Here is a 23,479-nt window from a genome sequence, read left to right as displayed (position 1 = left end):
AAGAAGTGGTGGCTGATTGTTACTTTGTTTGACTGGAATTTGAGGTACTCAAAGTCTAATTGGTGAAACAGACACCCCTCCTGGGATATGAGAGGCAGATCCCTCCTGGGATGTGATAAACTATTAGATTGGCCATATCTTCGTACACATTATCGAGTCTTCCTGATGTTTGCACTGGAGAATCTATCTTACCCATTCATAGTCTCCTTTTTTTGAATTCCAGAGATGTAACTTTAAAAATATTTTGGGAATGGTCAGATGGAACTGCCCAAATTTCACAAGTAGTAAATTTAACCATTATCATATCTCAGCAAATACTGTTTTTGGCTTTTCTAGCAAGTAAAAAACAAAACTAATTGCTTTAGGGGTTTAAATGCAAGTAATAAATTATATGACAATAATGCATAATATTTTCATCAGGATTTCAAAGCTCCTGTCTTCTGATCTATTCTGCTGCAGGAATAGATTATTTTATAGCTCCAAACACAGGAGTGTACACCTAAGGACTCTATTCTGTTTCTAGCTCTGCCTCAGACTTTCAGTGTGACCTTTACATTTAACCTGCTTTTCCTCACCTATCAAATGGAGATGATAATACTTATTTGTCTCACAGTTGGTTACTTTCTAGCTGCCATGGTGATAGAACAGGCTTGTGTGTTAGTAACATTAATAAAGGCAAACATTTTCCTAAAACATTAACAAAATAAAAATTAAACTAATGAGTTATAATTTGCCTAAAAATAAATAGAAAAATAACAGTAATGGAGAAACACCTAATTGGAAACTCTTACTAATTTACTTTTGTTTATGCTGTTCCTCAGGGGAACTGTGGGGAATTTGCTCTAAAAAGCAACTATAAGAGACCTCTTGCTGCTACCATGAACCAAGGACTTTTTTTTTTAGACAGACTGAAAAATTTACCAAGGCTTTTCCCCTAAAGCAAAACAAAACTAAAAGTAGACCTTGCGATTAAACAAAGGAGAAAGAATAATTCTGCTTTGATATTTGATCTAAGAGTATGTCAAGATAAAAAAAATAAATAAAAGAGAGAGAGAAAGACAGTAATGTTCTCCTAAAGGGAATGAAGTTGAACAGAAAGATGCTTGCTTGTATGCCAGTTTAGAGCTAGGATGACATATCGGCAGAACAGCTGATGACTGGTGTTTCCATTAGCTATTGAACACCTTGGCAATAGTTACCTCACTCGGAGAATGTGATACTTACTCTTGTACAGCTCTGGCTATAGAGAGGGCTGTAGATCCAGTTTCATTAACACTATCTAAGGTCACATTTGGCAGGTCATCATCATCACTGTCACTTTTAATGTGTCCGGGAGATAGGCCTCGGGGGTCCATTTGTGCTGAAAGGGAGACATGTAATGGATTAATATGATTGTGATGAAATTAATCTTGTCCCAGAACAACATTATGGTGTACAATACTTCCATCCACTTATACTGTATGGCACCATTCCCCTTTAGCTTACAAAACAGATGATGAATATGGAATCATGTGGTGATACAGCTTCAGTTTACTGCAGTTACATATGAATGTTTTTGATTGAACTCAAATATGTACATACATGCATTCAATAAATATGCCTTCTCCAAACTCACAGATAACTGACCAGAAACAAAACTGCATATATAATAACCTCTGAACATACATACTGCCTTCAAGCCATGTATTTTGGCTCTGTTTCCTGGAGTTTGCTTTGTACAATTTTTGCACGCTGGAGGGGTAGGTTCAAATTCCTGCTCCACACTATATGCCCTATGTGACCCTATACCTCAGTTTCTCAATTTTAAAATAGGTATAACAATATAGGGGATCTGAGTTCAACATTTGCCTGCAAGAAAAATGATTACATAGTGCTGTTTTTTAGTTGTCATTTCAATTCTCATTAATGATCTTAGTTAAGACAGTATTTTAGAATGCATTTAGTTGGCTAATGTAATAAATTAGGCACTAATCTGCAAGGGTGGAGATAAGTTTTCCTAAAAGTGGGATAAAAGGTTGAGATGCCTTTCAACATATGCAGGGCTCCATGATGGGGCAAACTGTTAGTGGAGAAAGTGCCCTGTGGGGAAGGAGAGGGACACTGCTCTACTGTAGTGCATAGAGCCAATTGGTGGCCCCAAATAAATGGTAACCTAAGCAATTGCTCTCTCTACATTCCTTATATCAATGCCCCTGATAATCTATCAAGTATTACAAGGGCAGGTGAACTTACTGATATAAGTTCTATAATATTACTTCTTCTGGGACATATTGTACAATCTAGTGGCCAACTTTTTCATTTACTGATTTGTGGTGGTACCAGAAATCATTATGTGTGGAAAGAAAAATAGTCAAAGTCAATGAAGGGATTGTTGACTGTTTAGAAATAAAAGCCAATATACTAGAATGAAATGGAGACATATCTCAACTGCATTTACATCTTTGGAAAGTTATAAAAAATGTTTCTTTGTTCCAGTTATTGTAAGCCTCAAGTTCTAGTTGTACTTTTTCTAATCACATGGCATACACTATAGTATACATTTTGTATTTAGACATCATTGATAATCTAGCAACATGATTTTAAAGTATTTGAATGCTCATAGCATCTGCTTCTACCACAGAGAAAACCACTGAAAAGAAATGTGATATTTGAGAATTCTTGATCCCCAAATGGTTATAAACTGTTAGAAGCAACTGTATAATATGAAATAATTACCATTAATTTTCTATTTCATTGTATTTACCGATTTTGAAAAGTGAAACTTGCCACACTAGTTTATTTGTGAACAAGTAGTTTACATGTTAAATGGGATACTATGAAAATTAATATGTGCAAATGAGTTTTAAACTATGGAAGAGACAACATACTTTAAATGGTTTTATAGCTAGAAGCTACTTAGTGTTGCTCCCACTGATGTGAAATAACATTTGAGATCACCAGGTCTTTTGAGTTTTGAATAGTCTCAAGTGTAGCTTGGGAAAGAAATGTAGTAGTTGATTATATAGCTGCTTATTATATATTAATTTTTCACTTTTCACCATACTCATTTTTAATAGCAAGTTGGGCTAAATTAATACAAAACCTGCTGTCTAATACATAACAGGTCATTTACTGTTTTTATTGTAAGTCTTGAAACACCTAAGGTATGCCTACATGAAACGTTTTACTGCCTCACTGTCTATACATGCATGGCAATTAGGGCGCAGTAGATTAATTTACTGAACTGCCAGATAGTCCCATCAGTGGCATCTGGCAGCACAGTAAATTACTGCACTTAAACACAGTTGTAGATAGTGACATCAGGATTAGTTTACTCTGGCTTTAATTGAGCCTAAGTATACTCAGTGGCATTAATTGCACATTTAGACATGACTCTAGTATTCTTCTTAAAGCCCAACACCTTGAGTCATACAACGAGGTGAAATATCTCAATTTCATTTGAAATAGTAAGCTTCTAACCCAAATGATTGCAAGGAAATGTTTGAAAATGACACAAGTGTGTCCTAATTGGATTGATGCTGAACAAAACAGAATCCACAGGCAAACACTGAGTGGTCTGCCAGTCCCCTCAACCCTCCCTAATGTTCTTCTAAATTTCCTTTTTCTATGGCCTGTGCTTCTTTCTCTACCTCCAGTTCACCTTATGCCGCTACTTGTAGCCCTCATCCCTTCACTGATTTCTTCTTCTGTTGGGCATCTTTACACATGTTCTGGTGTGGAGAAGGGGAGTAGACGGTGCTTTAATTACAGTGGCTTCAAGGTTTAGTTAAAGCACCCCCACTACCATTTTGAAGCATGGGGACGCTGAATACATGTGATATGGAGGCTGCTGGAGGCTGCTCCAGTGGGTGCTAATCGAGTCTGCTCCAACTGTACCCGAATTGTTGCTTATCTGTTTCCTACCGCTGACACCAAGCAAAAGAATTGCATCCTGCAGCTTGTGCAGTGTAGCCAGCTGTAAGCAGCAGATCACTGTCGAGGTTCAGACAATCAGCTGCCCATATGTTTCTTCTGAGGAAGTAGCATAGCTTTAGATACTGCTTTCCTTCACAGCAGCCATAGCTGCCCTGATAAATAATCCAGCTGCACCAGATCGATGAAGGAGAGTTCAGCCTGATGGGCAAAGTCTAATTTCTGTTGCCAGCACTTTAATAGAGCAGACAGCCAGCACATGTATAGATGTCCTTTGTGGCCACTTGCCTCTTCCTGGACTCATGCATAGCTCCTCGGATGGCTTTTATAAGGTTTGGGGAGGAGGCTGGCTTTATAAATTCTTTAAATTCTTCTTCTCTCATGGCCTATTACAAACTAGTGTAATGGGAGAAAGACCACAGTAAGGTACTTTGCAGGCAGGACTGTTATTCCTTCCATTAGTTCTATTACAGGAAATAAACAGATAAGCAAGAATTTGGGTATAGTGGCACCAGTCCCTGCAAGTTTGGAATGTCATAACATGATACAATTTTAGGGGCCTGATTCTAGAACTGACTGCCTGGCTATGGTGCACTGCAAGACTAGGTTTTTTTTTTGTACAGTGTCTTCATTATATGTGGGGGGGGTTTCTATAAATAAATCCGTTATAGAGTTAAGAATACCAAACAAAATGTTCAAAACCAGGTGGCCAACAGTAAGTTTTCAAAATCTCTGCTGGATTCCTAATTAAAAGTAGCTTGATTTTCAGTTGCTGTGTGCCCATATCTCCTTGCTGAAAGCAGCAGCTTTGACTTTCATTTACAACATTTAAATACAGATTTAGGAGCTGTTGGCACCAAGGTTTATATATGCTAGTGGCAGTTATTAAATGAGAATGAATAGGTTGCTATTGGCATATTAGACAATGGAGAGTGAGAGAGAATTAAGAGACTTAGGCAAGACAGAAAAGATATGATAGCAGATGGGATATGGAAAAAAAATGGAGAGCCAATGACAGAACTGGCAAACAATGTGCAGGCGCTCCAAAACAGCTATGCCTAATGCATCTTAAACTTAATTCATGCTCTGCCTTGCCTTCTATGCTAGCCTTTCTTTGGGCATAGGAACATAGGACTGGAGTGGACCTCCTGGGTCTTTAAGTCCAGGCCCCTGCTGTCACAAACAACCACATCTCCTATTTATGTACATCTCAAACTCCATCTTAGAATCCTTAACTAAGCTATAGTTTTGGTTTTGCTGAGTGTGAATGAGGTTGGTGTTAGGCAAATGGAGGCTAAATAAACACAGTCAAAAAGCCTAAGGCTGAATCAATTCAATCTTTGCAGGTTACTCTAAGCTGCAGAGATTGAACAGATAAGCAAGTGAACAGACATTCACTTTTGATTCTGGAAATGCTGCCACATGCCTGCAGTGGCTCAGACCAGAAGCCAAGAAATGCTAGAGCATGCCTCTCTGCTAAACTGATGCAGACAGCTTGGGCCAAGGCTAGTCTGCCCATCCTGCAAGGGGAGGTTTGTGGGGGAGGTGCCACCTGGGATAGTGGGGGAGTGTGAGTTAATTTGAATCTGGAGGGGATCTGGGACAGAAGTTCAATAAACCGATTTAATCTAAATCAGTTAAGTCTGATACTACATCAGTCCAGATTTATCTTAAACCAGTTTCAACCATTTTGAAAGCAGTTTATGTCCACTGAAACTCCTGTTGTGTTACAGATTTCAACTGGTTTCTAATCACTTATACCAATTATGTGTAATTTCTGTCCCAAGCTGGAGAGAAAGGAGTTGAGAATATTTTGTTAAGGGACAAAGTGCAGGAGAGGAAAAGTCCACAGATAATTTAAAAATAAACATTCTGTCTCTAGACCGAAAAGGCTGGGGAGCCAGTGAAATTATTTAAGGTTGATAGGGAGTCCAGAGACCTGAGCAGGCCATAAAGCACCATGTCTCTATGAACCTCAAGAGTAAATGCTCTTTCTGTTGACTCAGTATAAAGCAGCACTCCCCATTCTCACACATAGTCAGTAGGGACCCAGCATTGCTTGGTGCCTTTTTAACCAGAATAAATGAGGGAAGTGTTTCCCCTCAGAAGGCAATCCTTCAAATGTACAAAAACTTATTGTAGCAATAAGTTTTCTGCAGCGATTCCAGTAATTGAACTACTTACTACTTCCGTACTATCACGGGCACATATTTTGAACTTTTATTAAGAATACTAAAATAATTGAACTCCAATATAATTGCACAGTAAATATATACAAACATTATTTGCAATGTGTTTGCTGTAAGTAAAACGTCAGCTATTCATGTTACATTTCCATAAAGAATCACTGCTTTCAGTGCTTTCTCTATATGAATGAAAGACTGAATCTATGAAAAATTTCATGATCTGATAGTTGCTGAAGGTTTAGAAAAGTTCTATTGTGCTAAAACAGATCTGAACTATTGATATTAATAACAAATCTTAAGTTCAAGTTGAGTAATTTTGAATACTGATTACAAAAGCATTTTAGAAACATTGAACTGCTGTGCCATTGTACAATCACTGATACTTAACTGCTTCTGTTGGTTTGCACTAAACATCCCATATTGGCTCCTGATTACATAAAAAAGAATTTAGATGAGTTTAGCTTTCAGGAAATAGAGATATAAAGAGCAGTGCTTTGCAATCACTTATTTACACATTTCCACCAATGTTTCTTGATCTTTAATAGTGCTATGATATATCTGCTTTACCAAATGTAGCCCACCCTTAAACAGCCTCTGAACTGTGCTGAGCTTTGTAGCCATTTAATGATGTGAACAAAAACCCAATAAAGCCCATCAATCTGACTGTGATCTGATAAGATACGAAAAAGAGGTGAAAAGGGTAGTACACAGGTGCACTGTTGCTGCCCCTGACAGTTTCCAATTATTGTAACCATACATATTTCTTATAAAATTTTACTGAAATGGGTAGAATGGAAATTCATCTCACCATTAGGTAGGCTAAAACTATCTAGAAGTAATTTCACAGAAATATACTATCTTTGATTTAATCAAATCTTGAGGTTTAAGATGACTGACATATTTAAGAGTAGGAGAAAACTAGGTAATAATCACTAGTTTTGCTGCTTCTTTTTTTTAGCTAAGCCATATAGAGTTAACTAATATTCAAATGACTCATTAGGGGCCAATGGTTCTTCAAGTAAAAATAAAGAAAGAGAATACTGATGCCCGTGGCATGTTTAATCTGAATACTTCTGTTTTTTTAATTAAATTAAGTCTTGTGCTAATAGCTATGTAAATATATGCATACAGACCTGCTGAAGTGTCATGACGTAATAACAATTAAATCATGCTTTTAGTTGCTCTCTTAAAATGATTAAAAATCAATTTATGCCTTATGAATGAGGCTATGAAATTAACAGCTATCAGATGTTGGTTTGTTTTTCTTTCATATATAAGACTTCACACTATGTTCTATGAAAAATGTATTCTATTCTGCATACTAATAGCATCATTGTAGTTTCAGTGTAAAATGACTGCTTATAAAACAATTTCAAAACACGAAATAGCTAGAATATCCACCACAGCAACCACAAACAGATTATAAAAAATTAAGCTCCTGCCTACTTCCCCTATCAGAGATATTCTATGGAAAAAAGTTTCCTGCAGGAATCACTAAATACAATTCTATGTTATATGAGACATCATACCAGATCAAGGGTTGGCAACCCTTTTCAGGTAGGTCATGGGCTGGATTGACTCAATGAAGGTCAGAGGTGGGTCGGTGCATGGTATGTGGGTGCTACACAAGAAAAGCACCCACCACCACTGTTTTTCCTTACCTCAGCACAGGGAGAGTGTCCACAGCCAGCACTTGTCCCTGTGACAGCAGGGGGAGGTGACTGCTGCCAAAGCCTCGTGCTGCAATGGAGAAAAGCTCTGGCTGTGGACATTCTCCCCATGCCACCACAGGGAAAACCAGTGACGGCTGGATCCTAGTGTCCACTCACCACAAACCCTCCTGCTTCTGACCCAAACAGGGTCAATCCGGCTGCTGAAGCCCCAAGTCTGTGGGCCAGATTAAACGGCTCTATGGGCCAGATCCACACTGCAGGCCATAGGATGCCAACCCCCTATACTAGATAATCTTGGGATCCTGGTTTTCTCCGATAAAAAAAAAAAAATCCCCAATTTTCAGAAACCAAAATAAGCCAAAATCCACATTTTCCCTTCATTAAAATGATGCCACTATAGTTGGTTTGCATTATACATGTTTCCCTCACTTTATGCTGTACATGCATTCCTGGGAAAATGGCGCATACCTCGAATTCACATAGAGAGAACCCACTTTACAATGTAACAAATAGGGATACGTTCCAAGACCTCAGCTATACTGACCCCCAGACCCATTTCTACCACTTTTACAAGACACTTTTGGTATTTACCAACACCAGACAGTACACACAAGCACAAGGCACTACCATAATAGGGATGGCAACTACAGAAACACGTGTTGCAGACAACGAGCGAAGACCACAGATCCACACAGGAGACTATATTTTGGTGTGCGTCACTCCCACAATGCACCGCACAAAGCAGCTGACTGCAGGCTTCCACCACACCAATCACATAACAGTGAATTTTCCTTGCATATAAGGAACCTTTGGTATAAAAAGGGTCATCTCATAAGAGCGAATTTGCACATACAGAACCTGCATAAAGCGAGGGAAACGTGTAGTGGCATTTCATTTTAATCAAGGAAAAATGTGGATTTTGGGTTACTTTTTGTATCTGAAAATTGAGGATTTTTGTTTTTATCAGAGAAAACCAGGATCCCCGAGGTCATTATGGTTTCTTATTTGTAATGGCTGCCTCCATTTCCTCTGAATAACAATGAATCCAACCAGGCCAAATACTAAGCAGACGGACTTTTGCAAATTCCTGTCCTCTTAGTTAAGCCCCGGAAATAAGTTAACTCATAAATTTTGTTTCATACCATAACTTGGAGTCTACTGCCAAAATGAGGATGGATGGGACTGCCACGTCTATATTGTGCATTCCCTTTGAAGTTATGCCTCTCAAAGGCATAGAGGTCAGAGATGGCCAAGAGAGACATTAAATGTTCATCTACACAACTCAGTGAACCCTCCTTCTGCTGGGGGACACAATCCTTATAGAAGTGGGTGCTGTAAGTCATGGAGTACTGCAGAACGCCTGCCAACAGCAAGCACGTATGCATTGCTGCAACCCTTATCTTAGCAGAAAGGAGTATGCCCACAAGTATGAATGGAGCCATTAAAATAAAAGTATGTGACTATCAATATCTACTATTTGTGATTAGATCTCTGGCCACATAAGGCAAAAATATTCCACAGCTAGCCATCTGGTACAAACCACTTCTGAATATCCCTATTCTTGACAGGTTTACAGTGACTAGGAAACCAGCATCCCTAGGCAGGGAAATACTGAAGGAGAATGTAATATATTTTGCTACATATTTCAAACAGTAGAAGCAACACATCCAGATACAGAAGCACCTGAAGCATCTCAAATGAAGCCCTTTGAGATTAGATATTGTGCTCAGATTTACTTAATATTTTTTGGACAGCTGTGTTGGGAAACCAAAGCCTTGCTTTACAGACACAGCAAATGTACTTAATTGTGGAAAGATATCATTAATTTTTTTTCCTTCATAAGTAGGTACTTACTATGGAGAGCACATTTAAGGCATTTTTCTTTTTATTTAAAGTTCATTATCAGCAGTTTATGCTTTAGAAAATGCTCCAAGAACACCAATCAGATTTTAAATCAAAACAGCTTGCTGTCTGGTAAGGGCAGCAGAATTGGTCGATTTATTTCATAAAATTTTATGTACAAAGCAGCAGTATCCGTGAACTTAATGGTCAGAATATAGAGTCTACAGGGGTATTTTTTATTACAATTTATAGCAAGATTACCCATACTCCACAGTTTTCAGATTTTACTGAGATTTTATGGGACTGTGGCTTGAGCAGTTAACTGCACTAGGTATAGCTCTGGTTCATGGTTAATGGGAATTGGTGTCTGCATATACAGTGTAACTAATCTACCATAGGATATTAATTGCCATTGTCCAATCAAAGGCATTATTCAAAAATAATTTCACAAGTAAAATAATTTGCCATGAACACATGGAATTAATAGCTGTGTATACATACATAGAAGATGTGAGTAAATGTGTGTTTATAATGTATGCACATATTTTAGTATCTCTCTCTCCTGTTTGCATATATAAACATGTAACACTGTGCTTTTTAAACAAAGGACTTTTCTCATTTTGAACTATCTGAATGTCATAAAGTTCTCTCTCATGTACACAAAACTGAACTACCAGAGCTATTAAGATGTAAATCACGCCAAGCATCTAATGTGCAAACATTCCATCACTAAACATAAAACAAACCAGGGAAAACAACTAGAGCCGAATATATTTAGATACTAATTTGAACAACATATTGCACAGGTTCTATAAAACAGTAAGAGTCTTCAAGTAACATGCCTCAGGAATCTATAGGTCCTTGGTTATTTTGGATCCCCCAAAAGTTGCAGTAGTTAATTCCCAATGATAAGAGAAACACATATGCTACGTCCACACATAGTGTGGACATTTGGTTCCCTGAGGACAACTAACAGTGGCGCCCTTTGCAACAGACTCAGAATTAAACCTTAAATTTGCTCATTTGTGTTGGAGATATGAATTAGGGACCAATACATGGGAGTGCAGAGTGCATAAAGCAGGCAACAGTAGAATGTCTTACTAGAGGCTCAGGGCATGCCAAAGTAGACTGCCTTACACTTCATAGAAAAGCACAGAGTTGATCTATTTCTGAATGTGTCTATCTACATGTATTTGTATCTACTCTAGCTCCCTCACTCTTGTCTCTAGCTGCTGGTCTATATGGAAATGGAGACTTACAAGACCTAAACAATGTTTTTCTCCCTTTTATTTCTGGTAGTAGTGACTCTAGACTCAGATAGGCTCAAGCATGGAGAAAAACCACCTTCTTCATGCTTCCTATTGAGATGTGAGAGGGTGAGCGTGAGGGCGAGAACTCTGGTACCACTTTATCTGCAGACTATGTAGACAGTATCAAACACATGGATGGCACTAAATAAATGACCAGTACAAGAATGAAATGCATCCTTTTAACTAGTCAAAATATTTTAACCAGACTATTTTAATAGGACCTAGACCAGTGAGGGCCAATTTTTTTAGCAAGCATGCCACAAATTAGCCCATGCCCTCCCCAAATGCAACTTCAATCTCTTTCCTCTGTCCAATAAGCTACTCTGCTTTCTGCTCCCTTCCCTGTGCTCCCTGTCTGATCTGTTGCTTTGTTTTATGTTTCCTTGCCTGTGCTCCTTGTTCTATCTGTTGCTATTTTCTGCCCCCTGCCCTAACTGCCACTGAGCTTCCTATCCCCTCACTGGTCTGCCACAAGTCTCATACAGAAGCTACACGTTCCACAGGTTCCCAACCATGACCTAGACATTAGCAATTGTTCAGCACTTATTTGCAAATTTAACTAGAAATTCATATCCTGTAGGTGTCCTGATACTCAACCAAGGTTATTTCATTCTGCTCCTCTTAAAACTCACCTCCTTCCCAACTGCAGAGTAAGAAAGCATATTTCAGCCTACCAATACTTGAGGTGTTTGATTTTTGGCAGAAGTGCCATTTCCCAAGGTTCTTAAATAAATGAGACATCTACAATAGTGTAAGCTCCACCCAAGAACACGAGCCTCTTCTCTTTCTGCATCTCTCTCTCTTCAGGTAGTTACTGATATTCATTACTCCTTTCCCATAATAACCAGGGATCCAAGAAAATCCCCAGTTTTTGGATTTAAAAAAATAAGCCAAAATCTACATATCTCCAAGATTAAAATGAAGATATATAGATAGATAGATAGATCTATAGATTTATAGATCTATACATCTATATCTATATATATCTGTCTACTAGTGGTGTTTCAGTTTAATCACAGAAAATATTGATTTTGGGTTACTTTTTTTAAACCAAAATTGGGGATTTTTTTAAATCAGAGAAAAGCAGGATCCCTGATAATCACTTATGGTTCTGTCCAACAAAGCAGGAAGTGTAGTCAGTTTACAGACATTTCAGACATTCAGGAAAGGAGGAACAGAAAGCCTAGGTAGAATGTGTTCCACTTCAACAGGTTTTTGTGTACATCTAAAAGGAGCACACATACATACAGACAAGATACAACCTGTTAAAAATCAGGTCAGAAGTAACAGTGTAGTTAACACCCCCCCCACCCCTCCGCAACTCTTTCTAACCAAGCCTCCCTAATATAGCATGATTTACATATATAATTCTATGACAACTAAGCCTGGGCGACATGATACAAATTAAACAGCACTTAGTGTTACATTTCTAATTTTACAGCATAAAATGTAAATTAATATAGGCTCCTTTAGAGCAGTGGTGCCCAACTTTTTGGTCCTGTGTATTGGAGGAAGGGTGGGGGTGGGTCCACAGGCCAGATTCAATCCTGGGGCTTGATCTGGCATGCGTCAGATGGGGGCTCAGACTGAGTCCCACTGTCCCAGGTCATGTGAGTTGGACTGGGTCCCACAGCCCCAACCCGTGGCTGGCCCCATGTGCACTCAGACCCCACTGCCCCAGTCTTGGCCTTGCATGTTGGTGGGACCTTATGTGCAGAACTATGTCACCTGGCCCACAGAGCATAGAAATTTGGTGATAGGGGAGTGGTGGAAATATTAACTGCTACCACTGCCCTGCTGCCAAATTTCTGGACCCTTGAGGAGCCTGTGGGCAGGATCACATGACTCTGCAGGCTGGATCTGGCTTGCAGGCCTGGGGTTGAGCACCCTGCTCTAGAGTGCACCTCAAGAATGAAAAGAGGTTAAAGCTATCTTGTGTTAATTTAGCAGTGGTACAGTAATCTAGCACTATTTCTCATTTTAAGTTCTAATGATTCTGCTCAAACTTATATTTTTAATAGATATCTTTAGTAGTTTAAATGGGTAACATTTTACGTACTGGTGAACAGATAAAAGATGACTTTTCAAATGTGCTAGTATATAAGTTATATCTATGACTTATACATGCTCCTCACGCGATATAAAGAGCTGTATTATCACATCTGCCGGGTCGATGTGAAACCTATGTATGCACAACTATATCAAATAATTTATGATCTTGTAATTAAGGCAGTATCACAATGCATATATAGAAAGGGGCTCAAGAGGGTTGTACAAGTCAACATAAATTTGGCATGCCTATCTTCTGAGGACTTAACTTTGCAACTTTTTCTTAACATAAGGGTTTTTCTTCTTAGCATAGGTTTTTGGATGCATTTTCCTAATTGTTTAAAAGTAAACATTGAAAGAATACTACTGCAATTGCATGCAAGTATTTTGACCTTCTATGGGTTATCAATAAGGAAGAACAACTATACAGGACTCTAGAAGGTAACGGAGTAAGTGATAGCAACAGAAGTCTGTTATTTTCTAGGTAGACTTGCCACTAGAGGTTCATGGAGACATATCATTTGCTGGTAGTTTTCACAGGCATTTGCTAATAGGATAGAAATGGTGATGCTCAGGAGCAAAGGAACAGATAAAGAGGATGTTTTATAGAGGAATGTACCTTAACAGCTACAAAACTTTTTGTTCATGTCTCCATCAAACTCTTTACAACCCCTGCCAGTATCCACTCTGAAATGCCTTTCTGCTCTCTCCCCTTCCCCATCCTTCTCATCTTCCCCCATCTTTTCTCTGTCCACGGCTCCTACTTCACCTTGCTCTTGCTCTACTATATTCCCACGTCTTTTCTTCCCTCCCAGCATTCAACTTCCATTACCCTAGGCTGAAATCCTACCTTCTTGTATTTCTTTTTTCTCTCCTTCTCCCCAGCCAGTTTCTCTATTCAAATCAGCTTCTTTCCCCACCAAGTCTGCCAGTGTACCAGCTGAAAGAAGAGGAAACAAGTCATGTTTAACCCTTCTCAGTTAATGCATTAAAGACTCTATAGAGTGGCTACAGAAAGACATCCTAGAGAAGCCTCCCCACAAGCATGTTTCCTGGTTTGGGACGTGTGATTGGGAAAGAGTGGACAGAGCTTAACTGGGAATGTACTGTTTGGGGCACACTGTTGCTTCGACATAGATTTACCCATCATCTCCCCATTTTAAATTGTTCTCCCCAGCAACACAGCTGCTGTTGCCAGTGCAATTGCAGGAGGAGGCCTGCTCAGGGTTGCAGACCTTCGCTGGAGCATGCTCATTTTACTCTGTGGGGGCGATGCATGTACAGTCCCACTTGTATATAGGAGCAATGAAGGAATGGAGGACCCTTATTCAAATGTAATCTTTGAAGGACATATCTAGTGACTTACAAGAGGTCTCTGTTAAGCATGTATGAATAGACACTTTTTTGGAGGCTCATAACTTGGCCAAAAATTATGCACATTTTAACTGGAATGGCAAAAGGCACAGTCCTGCTCAGAGTGACCTTCCTCACCAAATTTCAAGACCACGCACCAAAGGGTGGAGATTCTAGGGTTTCTCCACAAAACAATTACAAACACACATATTGTTTGAATGTGACAACAACAATGTATTTTTTGTTAACCTAATTTTATGAAACAGCTAAATAGTTTTAGCTGGAACTTTCCTCAAACAAGTCAGCCTGACGCAGACATGTAGAATGGAAAATTTCAGTCTTGTGATAAATGTATAGCAAAATTCTCAGCAACTAAAGACATGGTTTTAATAAAAAAGTGTCAGGGAGCTTTATCTGTCAGTGTTATATTACCCATAGTAGCTTTAATTACACCTTTTAGAAACATGCACCAATACTAAATTGAAAAAAAAAATGTTATTCAAGTCTTTCATATGTCTTTAGCATGCTAGAACACTTCAATACAGAGCAATAACTGGTAGTTATCTTTTACCACACAAAAAACATTTGTCAAAGTTGCAGTTAAACTACAAAGTAGTAAGCCTAATCCTCCAATGCTCACTGAGGTACAATTTTGATTGAAATACAGACAGTGTTGTCTGAACACAGGCTGTGGGACAGGGACCCACTAGAAATGAAATCATTTATATGTTTTTATTACCATATTTACTCAAATAGAAAGCCTCAAATCAGACCCTGATTATTATATTTTATATACAGAAAATTTATATATTTGTTATAATTTTCTAGGTATAGAATCCTCTAACTATTGGAGGTTTGTCTTGAATTTGCCCCCCTCCCACTGCTACAGGCAGGAAAAGAAATCTGGGGGGTTAGGTAGCCCCTTTGCTCTCTGCTGCCTATCCCCTCCCCTCCCCTCTCCAACTTTTTCCTCTGACAGCCCCTTCCCACTCTTCCTACAGTCAGACCCTGCCCTCCCTGGGCACATCCCCATGAGTGCACACGTGCGTTTTGCAGTGCCGCAGACTGTCTGTGGTGCCGCAAATTGCATGTGCTGCATTCAGACATTCACTTTCTCCTGGGAGACTGTTTGTTTCTGACAACAACCAGGGTTAGTTTCTCCTAACTGACTGTATATATTCACTTCTGAGAGAAGCCACAGCACAGTTCTTCAGCATCACAGAGTGCTTTCCTCCTGCCCATCCCAAAGTGTGTCACTTGCTTGACTGCTGCTCCAGCCAAGAAGCGAGCAGAGCATAACCCAGGGGTGGGCAAAATGAGGCCTGTGGGCTGGATGCGGCCTGCCAGGCCATTCTATACAGCCTGTGGGGCCCCTAAAAAATTTAGAAAATTTATATTTATCTTCTCCTGGCTGCCTGTCATGTGGTCCTTGATTGCTTGCCAAAACACAGTAAGTGGCCCTCCGCCTGAAATAATTTCCCACCCCTGGACCCTTTCACAAGCCCCACATTGTGCAGCTGGGAGATACAAACTAAGCTCAAGCAGTCTGGGTCAGCCAGTCAGGGCTGCCCTGTGCACTGATGCCATCTGTCTTTGGGCAGACTGAGGGAGCCTGAAGAGCATGCTGAGATGTGTGCATTGGGGGCTCCTGGCTGCAAAGCATCACCTGCAAGCTCTCTGCTCTTCAGGGGCTCAGGATTCAAATACATGTCCAGGCATCTGCAGGTAAGTTTTTCTGCCAGAAAAACAAACCCAGGAAAATTTTCCCAGATCATTTGAATGTATGTACATGAGGGTAGCAGTTTTTCAAGGTATCATCTTATATTTTAAAGCAGTTTTATTAAGGCAACCTTTAAAAAAAACAAACAAAAAAATGTTTTCTGAAACTGTTTATTAGTAACTAATTTCATAACAATATGTGAAACCAACACCAGTGGAAGGTACTCAGCATGACTGGGGCTGATTCAGCAAACTGATGACCTAGACAGTGTTGGGCATCCTCAGCTCCCATTAATTGTAACTAGAATTGAAGGTGCTTAGGATCAGCCTGCACACCAGGACTTTTCTCCTTTGTTAATTACTCTATGACCATGAAAGAACAGTGTGAAAGCCAAAAATGGCGGCTTTAAAATTAAAACAGATGCAATGTCTAAATATGCTGCATTAATGCTTGCAGTGTAGCAGCTCCCAACACAGTAGATGAGAAAATGAAAAAATAGCTTCATTCAGATACTCTAGATGTTTTCAAATTTCAGTGTACTGCGCAGTAAGCAGTCAAATGAATAAGAAAAAGTGTTGAACCATTTTCTTTCACAATAAGGACCAAAAAATGGAATTTAAAATTGTTTTTCAAATGGGGTTTGTATATATGTGCACTCAAATGCATACATATGCATATACACATGCTCATGCAGTTGTTGTACACACAAAATATGTCCTCACTTATACCTGGTCCTTAGAAAGGGTTTGGGTTACTGTGTAAGGTGAAAAACACCTGTTTGAGAAACTGTATGTATGATGGGAACTCAGAAGAAAGCAGAGTTTGGAGAAAAAAGGTCATTTGGGAACCATCTGAATAGATGTGAATGAAAGCACTGGAACAAGATGATATCCCCGAGAAGGAAAATAATAGTGGAAGAAGAGGGCATGACCGTACAGATCAGTAAGAAGTACTAATAAGGAGAGAAGGGGAGATGAGAAGGACATACTGCTGTAAGGAAGAGAGCCAAGAAATCAAAAAGAGAAGAAAGGAGAAAAGCAGAGGAGGATTTAATTATTGCTTGTGTTGAACAGAGAATTCAAGCAGAATATGAATAGAGAAGTGTCCTTTTGACTTAGTGGCTGTTAGAAATCAGGGCAGTCTGGTTGGAGAAAAAAAGCCATATTTTAGGGTTCATGGGAAGAATTAATGGAAGAAATGGAGGGGAACAGACAGGCCAACACAGAAGGACAGTTTGGAATGATATTAGGGAGAGATGTGCAATAGGGCTGTGCGAAGCTTCAGTAAACGATTCAATTCGGAGGAGATTCAGGCCGATTCGGCAGCCGAATCGCCAAATCCAAATCAAATTGGAGAGTAATTAAAAGGTCAGAATTGAATCAGAAGCCTCTGAATTGATTCAGAAAAGATTCAGTGTCACTTTGGAGTTTCGGCCATACACTAAACAGGCAGCAGTCCTCACTACACTGGACACAACTGCCTCCAGCTGGTAAGTCTGTTGTGGTAGGCAGAGAGGAGAGGGAAGGGGTGTGAGGGAGGGAGGGATTGGGGCTGGGAGAAGCTGCCCAACTGGGGCGGGGGGGGCTGCGCCCACATTCCCCCCCAATCCCGCTCCCCAAGTCCTGCACCCCCCACCCCAGCTGGGCAGCTTGTCCTAGCCCCAGCCCCAATCCCTCCTTCCCCCATGCCCCTTCCCTTCCCCCTCTGCCCACCACAACAGACTTACCAGCTGGAGGCACTGTGTCTAGCATGGTGAGGACTGCTGCCTGTTTAGTCTATGGATGAATCTCCAAAGCGGCGCCGAATCTTCGGATCCAATTTGGCTCAATTGAATCAGGACAGCGATTCGATTCTCCAAATCAAATCACTGTTCCGCCGAATCAGAAGCGAATATTTGCCACTTCACACAGGCCTAATGTGCAATCCAGGGAATATTTCCTCACTATATGAAGATCAAAATGGTTTTCTAATCAAAGCAGATATAGTTGACTGGAAGCAACTTTAAAAAAAAAAAAAAGGAAGAGGAAGACAGAAGGTGCTTAGATAAAAGCTGTGGCAATGATAAAGAAATGTATCTCTATTCAGGAAAGCACCTAAGTCAATAGAACATGGGAGAAGAATTAAAGTAAAGCATACGCTTAACCTTTTTTGCCCAAATAGGGTCTAATATCACCAGCATTACCTTAACTTAAATAGACCCCAAGAAGAAAGAATGAACAGATTAAGGGACCAATTTTGCCAATAACAGTAGCTCATGTTAATTGAGGGCAGAATTTGTCCCTGATGATTTATTTTTGTTACTGAACAGGGTCACCCTTCAGATGCAAGTTAAAGGTAGACACATTAGACAATTCTGAATCTGCATTTCTTATTCATTTGGATGGAGGATTAGCACAACTTCAATATTCAGAGCAATGCCCTTTTATCATCTTTATTTCATATTTTAGCCCAAAAGGCTGAATGGCATTGTGTCCACTGAATAGAAACAATGAGATGCATATATGAAATTAAGTTTATCTTTTGATTTATGTGAAATCACTGCCTTTTCTTATTTGTATTGCTTTACACAATAAAGAAGGAAAACACACTCCAGAAAGAGCTAACAAAAGATGATTTCCTAGAGTAGATTACTGCCATTATCCTTTTATTATAATTATTCAAATTAACCTGTACGTTACTATCAGAGGTATTAGCGATAGCAAAAAGGGTGAAGCTGATGAGAAAAAATTAAAAGATGGCTTAATCCCTCCTTTTTCTTTAGCCATAAGTTAAGAGACTCGGCAGTGCTAGTTAATGATCTCTGCCAAAAATAGCATAATAGAGAGGGTTGTCAGGGTAGCTCAACATCTCTGCATCTCAAGTTGGTGGGTGGAAATTGCTACAGCACACTAGCTTCTGATGAAAAGGAGGTAGTGAGTTTCCATTTTTATGAACTCAAGAGAGTGCTGCCTACAGATGATGCATTTACTCACCATCCCTTTTCAAAAGTAAATATCTATGAACATCAGATATATATTTTTTGTCTGATCTGAAAATCAGGTGTAGCTCAGTCCCAGTACAAAATATGAAAATAAACAACAAATCAAGAAGATTTGTTTATCAATATCCACTAGACTGGTTTCATTTGTCATGTTTTAAGTAATGGCAAAGTGCCCTAAAATGATGTAATTGCATGAAGTGTAATAAAATGTCTTAAAATATCATTATTTCCAGCCTTGAAACAGAAACCAGATTCACTATGGGTACAATGTTCTCTATTCTGAACCCATAAGATAAGTGTCCTTTTTGCACAGGGGGAATGAAGGAATAATTTATGAACAAAATTATGCTATTAAAAAGCATAAAAGCCCAGCATGATAGTGAAATGTAAAAATATACAGTTACTGTATATTACGACATTACAAGTGTGTCAAAGGAGAAAAAAACCCTTTTGGCTAAAAGGATCTCTTAATTAAGCAAGAAGGCATACAAGGGATAGTATGAAACATACCACTAAATTCCATCCTGTCTTATAAGGCCTATAAGTATGGTTATATATTAATACCTTCTGCTTCATCTTCAAGCAACATGTCAGATTCGGGGTAGATTTGCTCATGCTCTAGTCATCCAAATTCAACAATCTTTGAAATTAGCCTTTGCCAGTCTACCTTTTGTTTCCACCATGGCAGCTAATATCTGTCTCATAAAGCACCAATTTCCATACTTTCTAGGCATATCTATTTTTAGCATAGTCTTTTTCCATCCAAGATGTCATATAATCATCTCTGCCCATTTCTGCTTTCCCATTTCCTAATATATCTTGCTCTCACCCCTGACTCTCACAAGTCTTCAGTTCTTTCATACTCATTTTCCTTCTCTTTGACTATCTCTACCACTGTGTGCCAATCTTTCAGACACGTGCTTTCTTGTCATGTGCTTTCATACATTCAAGCTTGCTTCTGTTCCACAGAACTCAATCTCACCAAACACCAGAAACACTCCCAGCGGTCTTTGCATTCTGGTCCTCACTCAGTGACAAACATCCTGATGCAAGGTATCTCTGCTCCTCTTTAAGTTTAAAGGAACATGGTATACTTTTAATATACCACTGCTCTCTGCTTTGGAGGCCTTTACTTTTCATCTTCCTACTTTTCATTCTTCTTCTACTGACCTCATTTTTCTACTTCAGACATTTTTGAAGGCCACTCTGACTCTGTTTTCTCCAAGTTTGAAATTACCTTTCACTACTATCCCATTCTCTCAGTTCTTTAACTTCTATGCCAGGTACCCAGAGCAATACTTTTTAAAGGTTAAAGGCATTTAGGTAATAAACTTATGGTGAAAACATTGTCCTTAAACAATGATTATTTGTCTCCATGGATCATTTTTTTCCCCCGATTCAGATCTACTGACATCAGTAAAATTAAACCGGGGTGAATATGGTTGTTTTCTAGATTGAAGCTTTTTATAAACTTTGGACAAAATGAATTTAATCAAATGAAGTTTTATAAAGCAATTAGTGTTACAATGTTTTTGTATGCTGCTTATATTACGTTGATGCCACAGAAGCTTGAGATAGAAAAAAACAGCTCTTACCTTTGACATGACTTCTCCCATCCTCCAACAGTGGTACTACTATGGTATTGTTCATATTCCCAGGTGATCTCACAGCTGTGTAGACAACAGGTACCGACTGCACCACAACTGGAATACGGTGCACATGACTCATTTTGTTGGACTGTAAGTTCATGGGGCTTGAGGGTGGTACTGGATGGATTATGTGCAAAAACTGCTGGCTACTAACACTAGATGCAGAGGCCACGAGAGGACCTGAAGTTAATACTGATGGTACGGATGCCGCTGAAGATACTGATGTTATTACTGTAGGGGATGAAGCTGGCCGACTAGATGAAGTTGAAGTAGAAGAAGGAGAGGAAGCTGATGCTGTCATGGAAACTGGTGAAGATGAAGCTGCTGTAGGGGATGACCTGGCTTTGTTTATTGATAAGTCCACTGGCTCAGTTTGTGTTTGGAAATCGTCTGTACATAATGAATCCTCTGGGGTATCAGCCTTCATGTTGTTTAGCAACAAGGGTCCAGTTTCCATGTCTGGGTAGCTGTGGGCGATTGGAGACTGTTGGAGGAAGAAAAGGGAGGGTCTGTTCAGTTGGTGATAGTAAATATATGCCAAAGACAATTTAATTGCTACAATATATTTAACGCACAGTTCACACTTGCTCTGAAGGTCATTGTTTTTTTTCATGACCCGAGTCAGCTCATGGTTGAAAAAGCAAAACATCATAGCAGACACACAAATGAAGATCTAGAATGAATTTCAAGAAGCCAGATACTTCATCCTCTTCCTCTGATGCAGGATTAAACATCCATGATGGATGTTTGTCTAGCTTGTTCTTAAAAGCTTTGAGTGATTGTGATCCCATAATCTTCCTATGTAGTCTGTTCCAATCTACAATTATTCCTAGTGTTAGAAAAAATTACCTACTATCCAACCTCAGTTTCCCGTACAACAACTTAAGCCAACTGCTTCTTGCTCTACGTCCAGCAGACATGGAAAGCAATTGATCACCATACTCTTTGTGATAACCTTTCACAAACCTAAACACAATTATCATGCTTCCTGTTCACCCCTATTAGTTTTCCTTTTTCTAGACTAAAAAGCCCCAATTCTTTCAACCTTTCCTTGCAAGCCATGCTTTTTAAACTTTTATCACTCTTGTTGCTCACATCTAGACTCTCTCCGATTTTCTCACCTCTTTCTCAAACTGTACTCCAAGCTGAGACCTCACCAGTGCTCAGTAGATAAGAATATTTCTTTTCCATTATTTACATATGACGCTCCTGTTAGTGTATCCCTGAAAGAGACTGCTTTTTTGCAACAGTATCCTACAGTTTATGCATATTCAGTTTGTGATCTACCACAATCCCCAAATCTTTTTCTCCAGTACTGATTCTTTGTCAAGTATTCCCCATTTTGTATTTAAGTATTCACTTGTTCCTTCCATAGTATAGAATACTGTACTTGTCTTTAATTAATTTAATCTTATTGATTATGAACCTTTTCTGCCACTTACCAAGATAATTTTGAATTTTAATCCTGTTCTCCAAAGTGTTTGCAGTGTGGTATCATCTGCAGTTTTTATGCAAGTCTTTAATGACAATTTTGAATAATACCAGACTTCAACAGGACCATACTTGATATGTCTTCCTACTCTGACAGTGAACTATTAAAATACTTTTTGATTATGGATTTTCAATCATTTTTAACATGATGGATGAAGAGAAGACTATTTATGTATAATTCTGCAGCTATATAAAATACATTACACTATACCTTTCAGCTAAATTAAATATGTCCACAGCATTAATTTGAACAGTGTTACTCTATTGGCTTACCATGACTGGCAGACAGGATTTGATTCCATATTGCAACACTGCAAAATGACCTGTAAAAAGCAATTGCTGGGCTATTTCAGATTTCACTTAAACTAATAGAATTCTTTCATATATAGACATAATTAATGACCTCTTTATTTGTTCCTACTATACATACATCCCACAGTCTCTAGACTTTATAACATCTCCCGGATACCTGAGCAAGTGCCATTGTTCCTAAATTACTAATTCCCAAAGTCCACTGTTTCTGACAAATTAACTAGTTATTACTGCAATCAAACAATCCTCTTTTTTTGTTTCTTAGAACTAAGCTACATTAAAAATTGTTTGTTGAAAGCTTTTTCGTTGCTCGTTTAAACCAAATTCCAGAACATAAAGAAGCTTCAATAGGAAAGAAAAGTAGCAACATTAGCAGTATCAACAACAGCAGCCTGTTCAGAATGGAAAACCCAACACGTAAATTCCTAAGAAACTGTCCATCCAATGAAAAGAATATGGGACCTTGATTATGACTGAACTGTGTTCATTTCTGCTCACTTCTCACAAGAAAGATAAAGCAGGCTTAAATAAGAGTTCAAAAGATTGTTAAAAACATGATTTGATACATAAGATCTCTGTACAGAAAGGCACCACAAATTTATTCAGAGAATAAATTAATAAAGAACCAGGATATAAGCATATAAAATAATCTATTAAATCAAAGGCTAATGAGAAGGCCAAAGGATACCTCCCTCTCTCCTAATATAAGAACAAAGGAACTTTTAATTAAATTGAATAGCAACTGATTCAAAATTGACAAAAGGAAACACTTTCTTTGAATAATGCATAATAAAACTTGTGGAACTTATTGACACAAGATAATTTTGAAATTAAGAGTTTAATAAGATTCAAACAAGTACCAGACCTTTATAGTATTAATGTGAAAAGTAAGTAGTTTTGCAGCAATTATATGACTGGGGCTCAATTTTTATCAATGATACATATTTGTTTAGGCATGACTTAGCCTCTTTGTGGTCCAGATCCCCACTGGTAAAAAATGGG

At 38.8% G+C, this 23,479-nt stretch overlaps 1 protein-coding gene across 11 annotated transcripts in view; it reads right to left on the bottom strand.

The window, feature by feature from the left end:
* KLF12 (KLF transcription factor 12) overlaps positions 1-23,479 on the bottom strand; it is a 448,097-nt gene that overhangs the window by 187,116 nt on the left and 237,502 nt on the right. For 9 of the 11 annotated variants that reach the window (XM_059721140.1, XM_059721315.1, XM_059721147.1 and 6 more), the window contains 3 exons: positions 20,621-21,158; positions 13,823-13,912; positions 1,225-1,360 (listed from right to left, as the gene is read on the bottom strand). In XM_059721140.1, coding sequence (XP_059577123.1) covers positions 1,225-1,360; positions 13,823-13,912; positions 20,621-21,158 — 764 coding nt within the window. The remainder of the gene's footprint in view (positions 1-1,224; positions 1,361-13,822; positions 13,913-20,620; positions 21,159-23,479) is intronic. The other 2 variants (XM_059721333.1, XM_059721164.1) reach the window with 1 other exon arrangement.

This window comes from Alligator mississippiensis, chromosome 1 (genome assembly GCF_030867095.1).
Source record: "Alligator mississippiensis isolate rAllMis1 chromosome 1, rAllMis1, whole genome shotgun sequence".
Classification (NCBI taxonomy): Eukaryota; Metazoa; Chordata; order Crocodylia; family Alligatoridae; genus Alligator; species Alligator mississippiensis.
The sequence above is the reverse complement of the archived record's forward strand: the minus strand, read 5'-3'. Positions and strand labels throughout refer to the sequence as shown.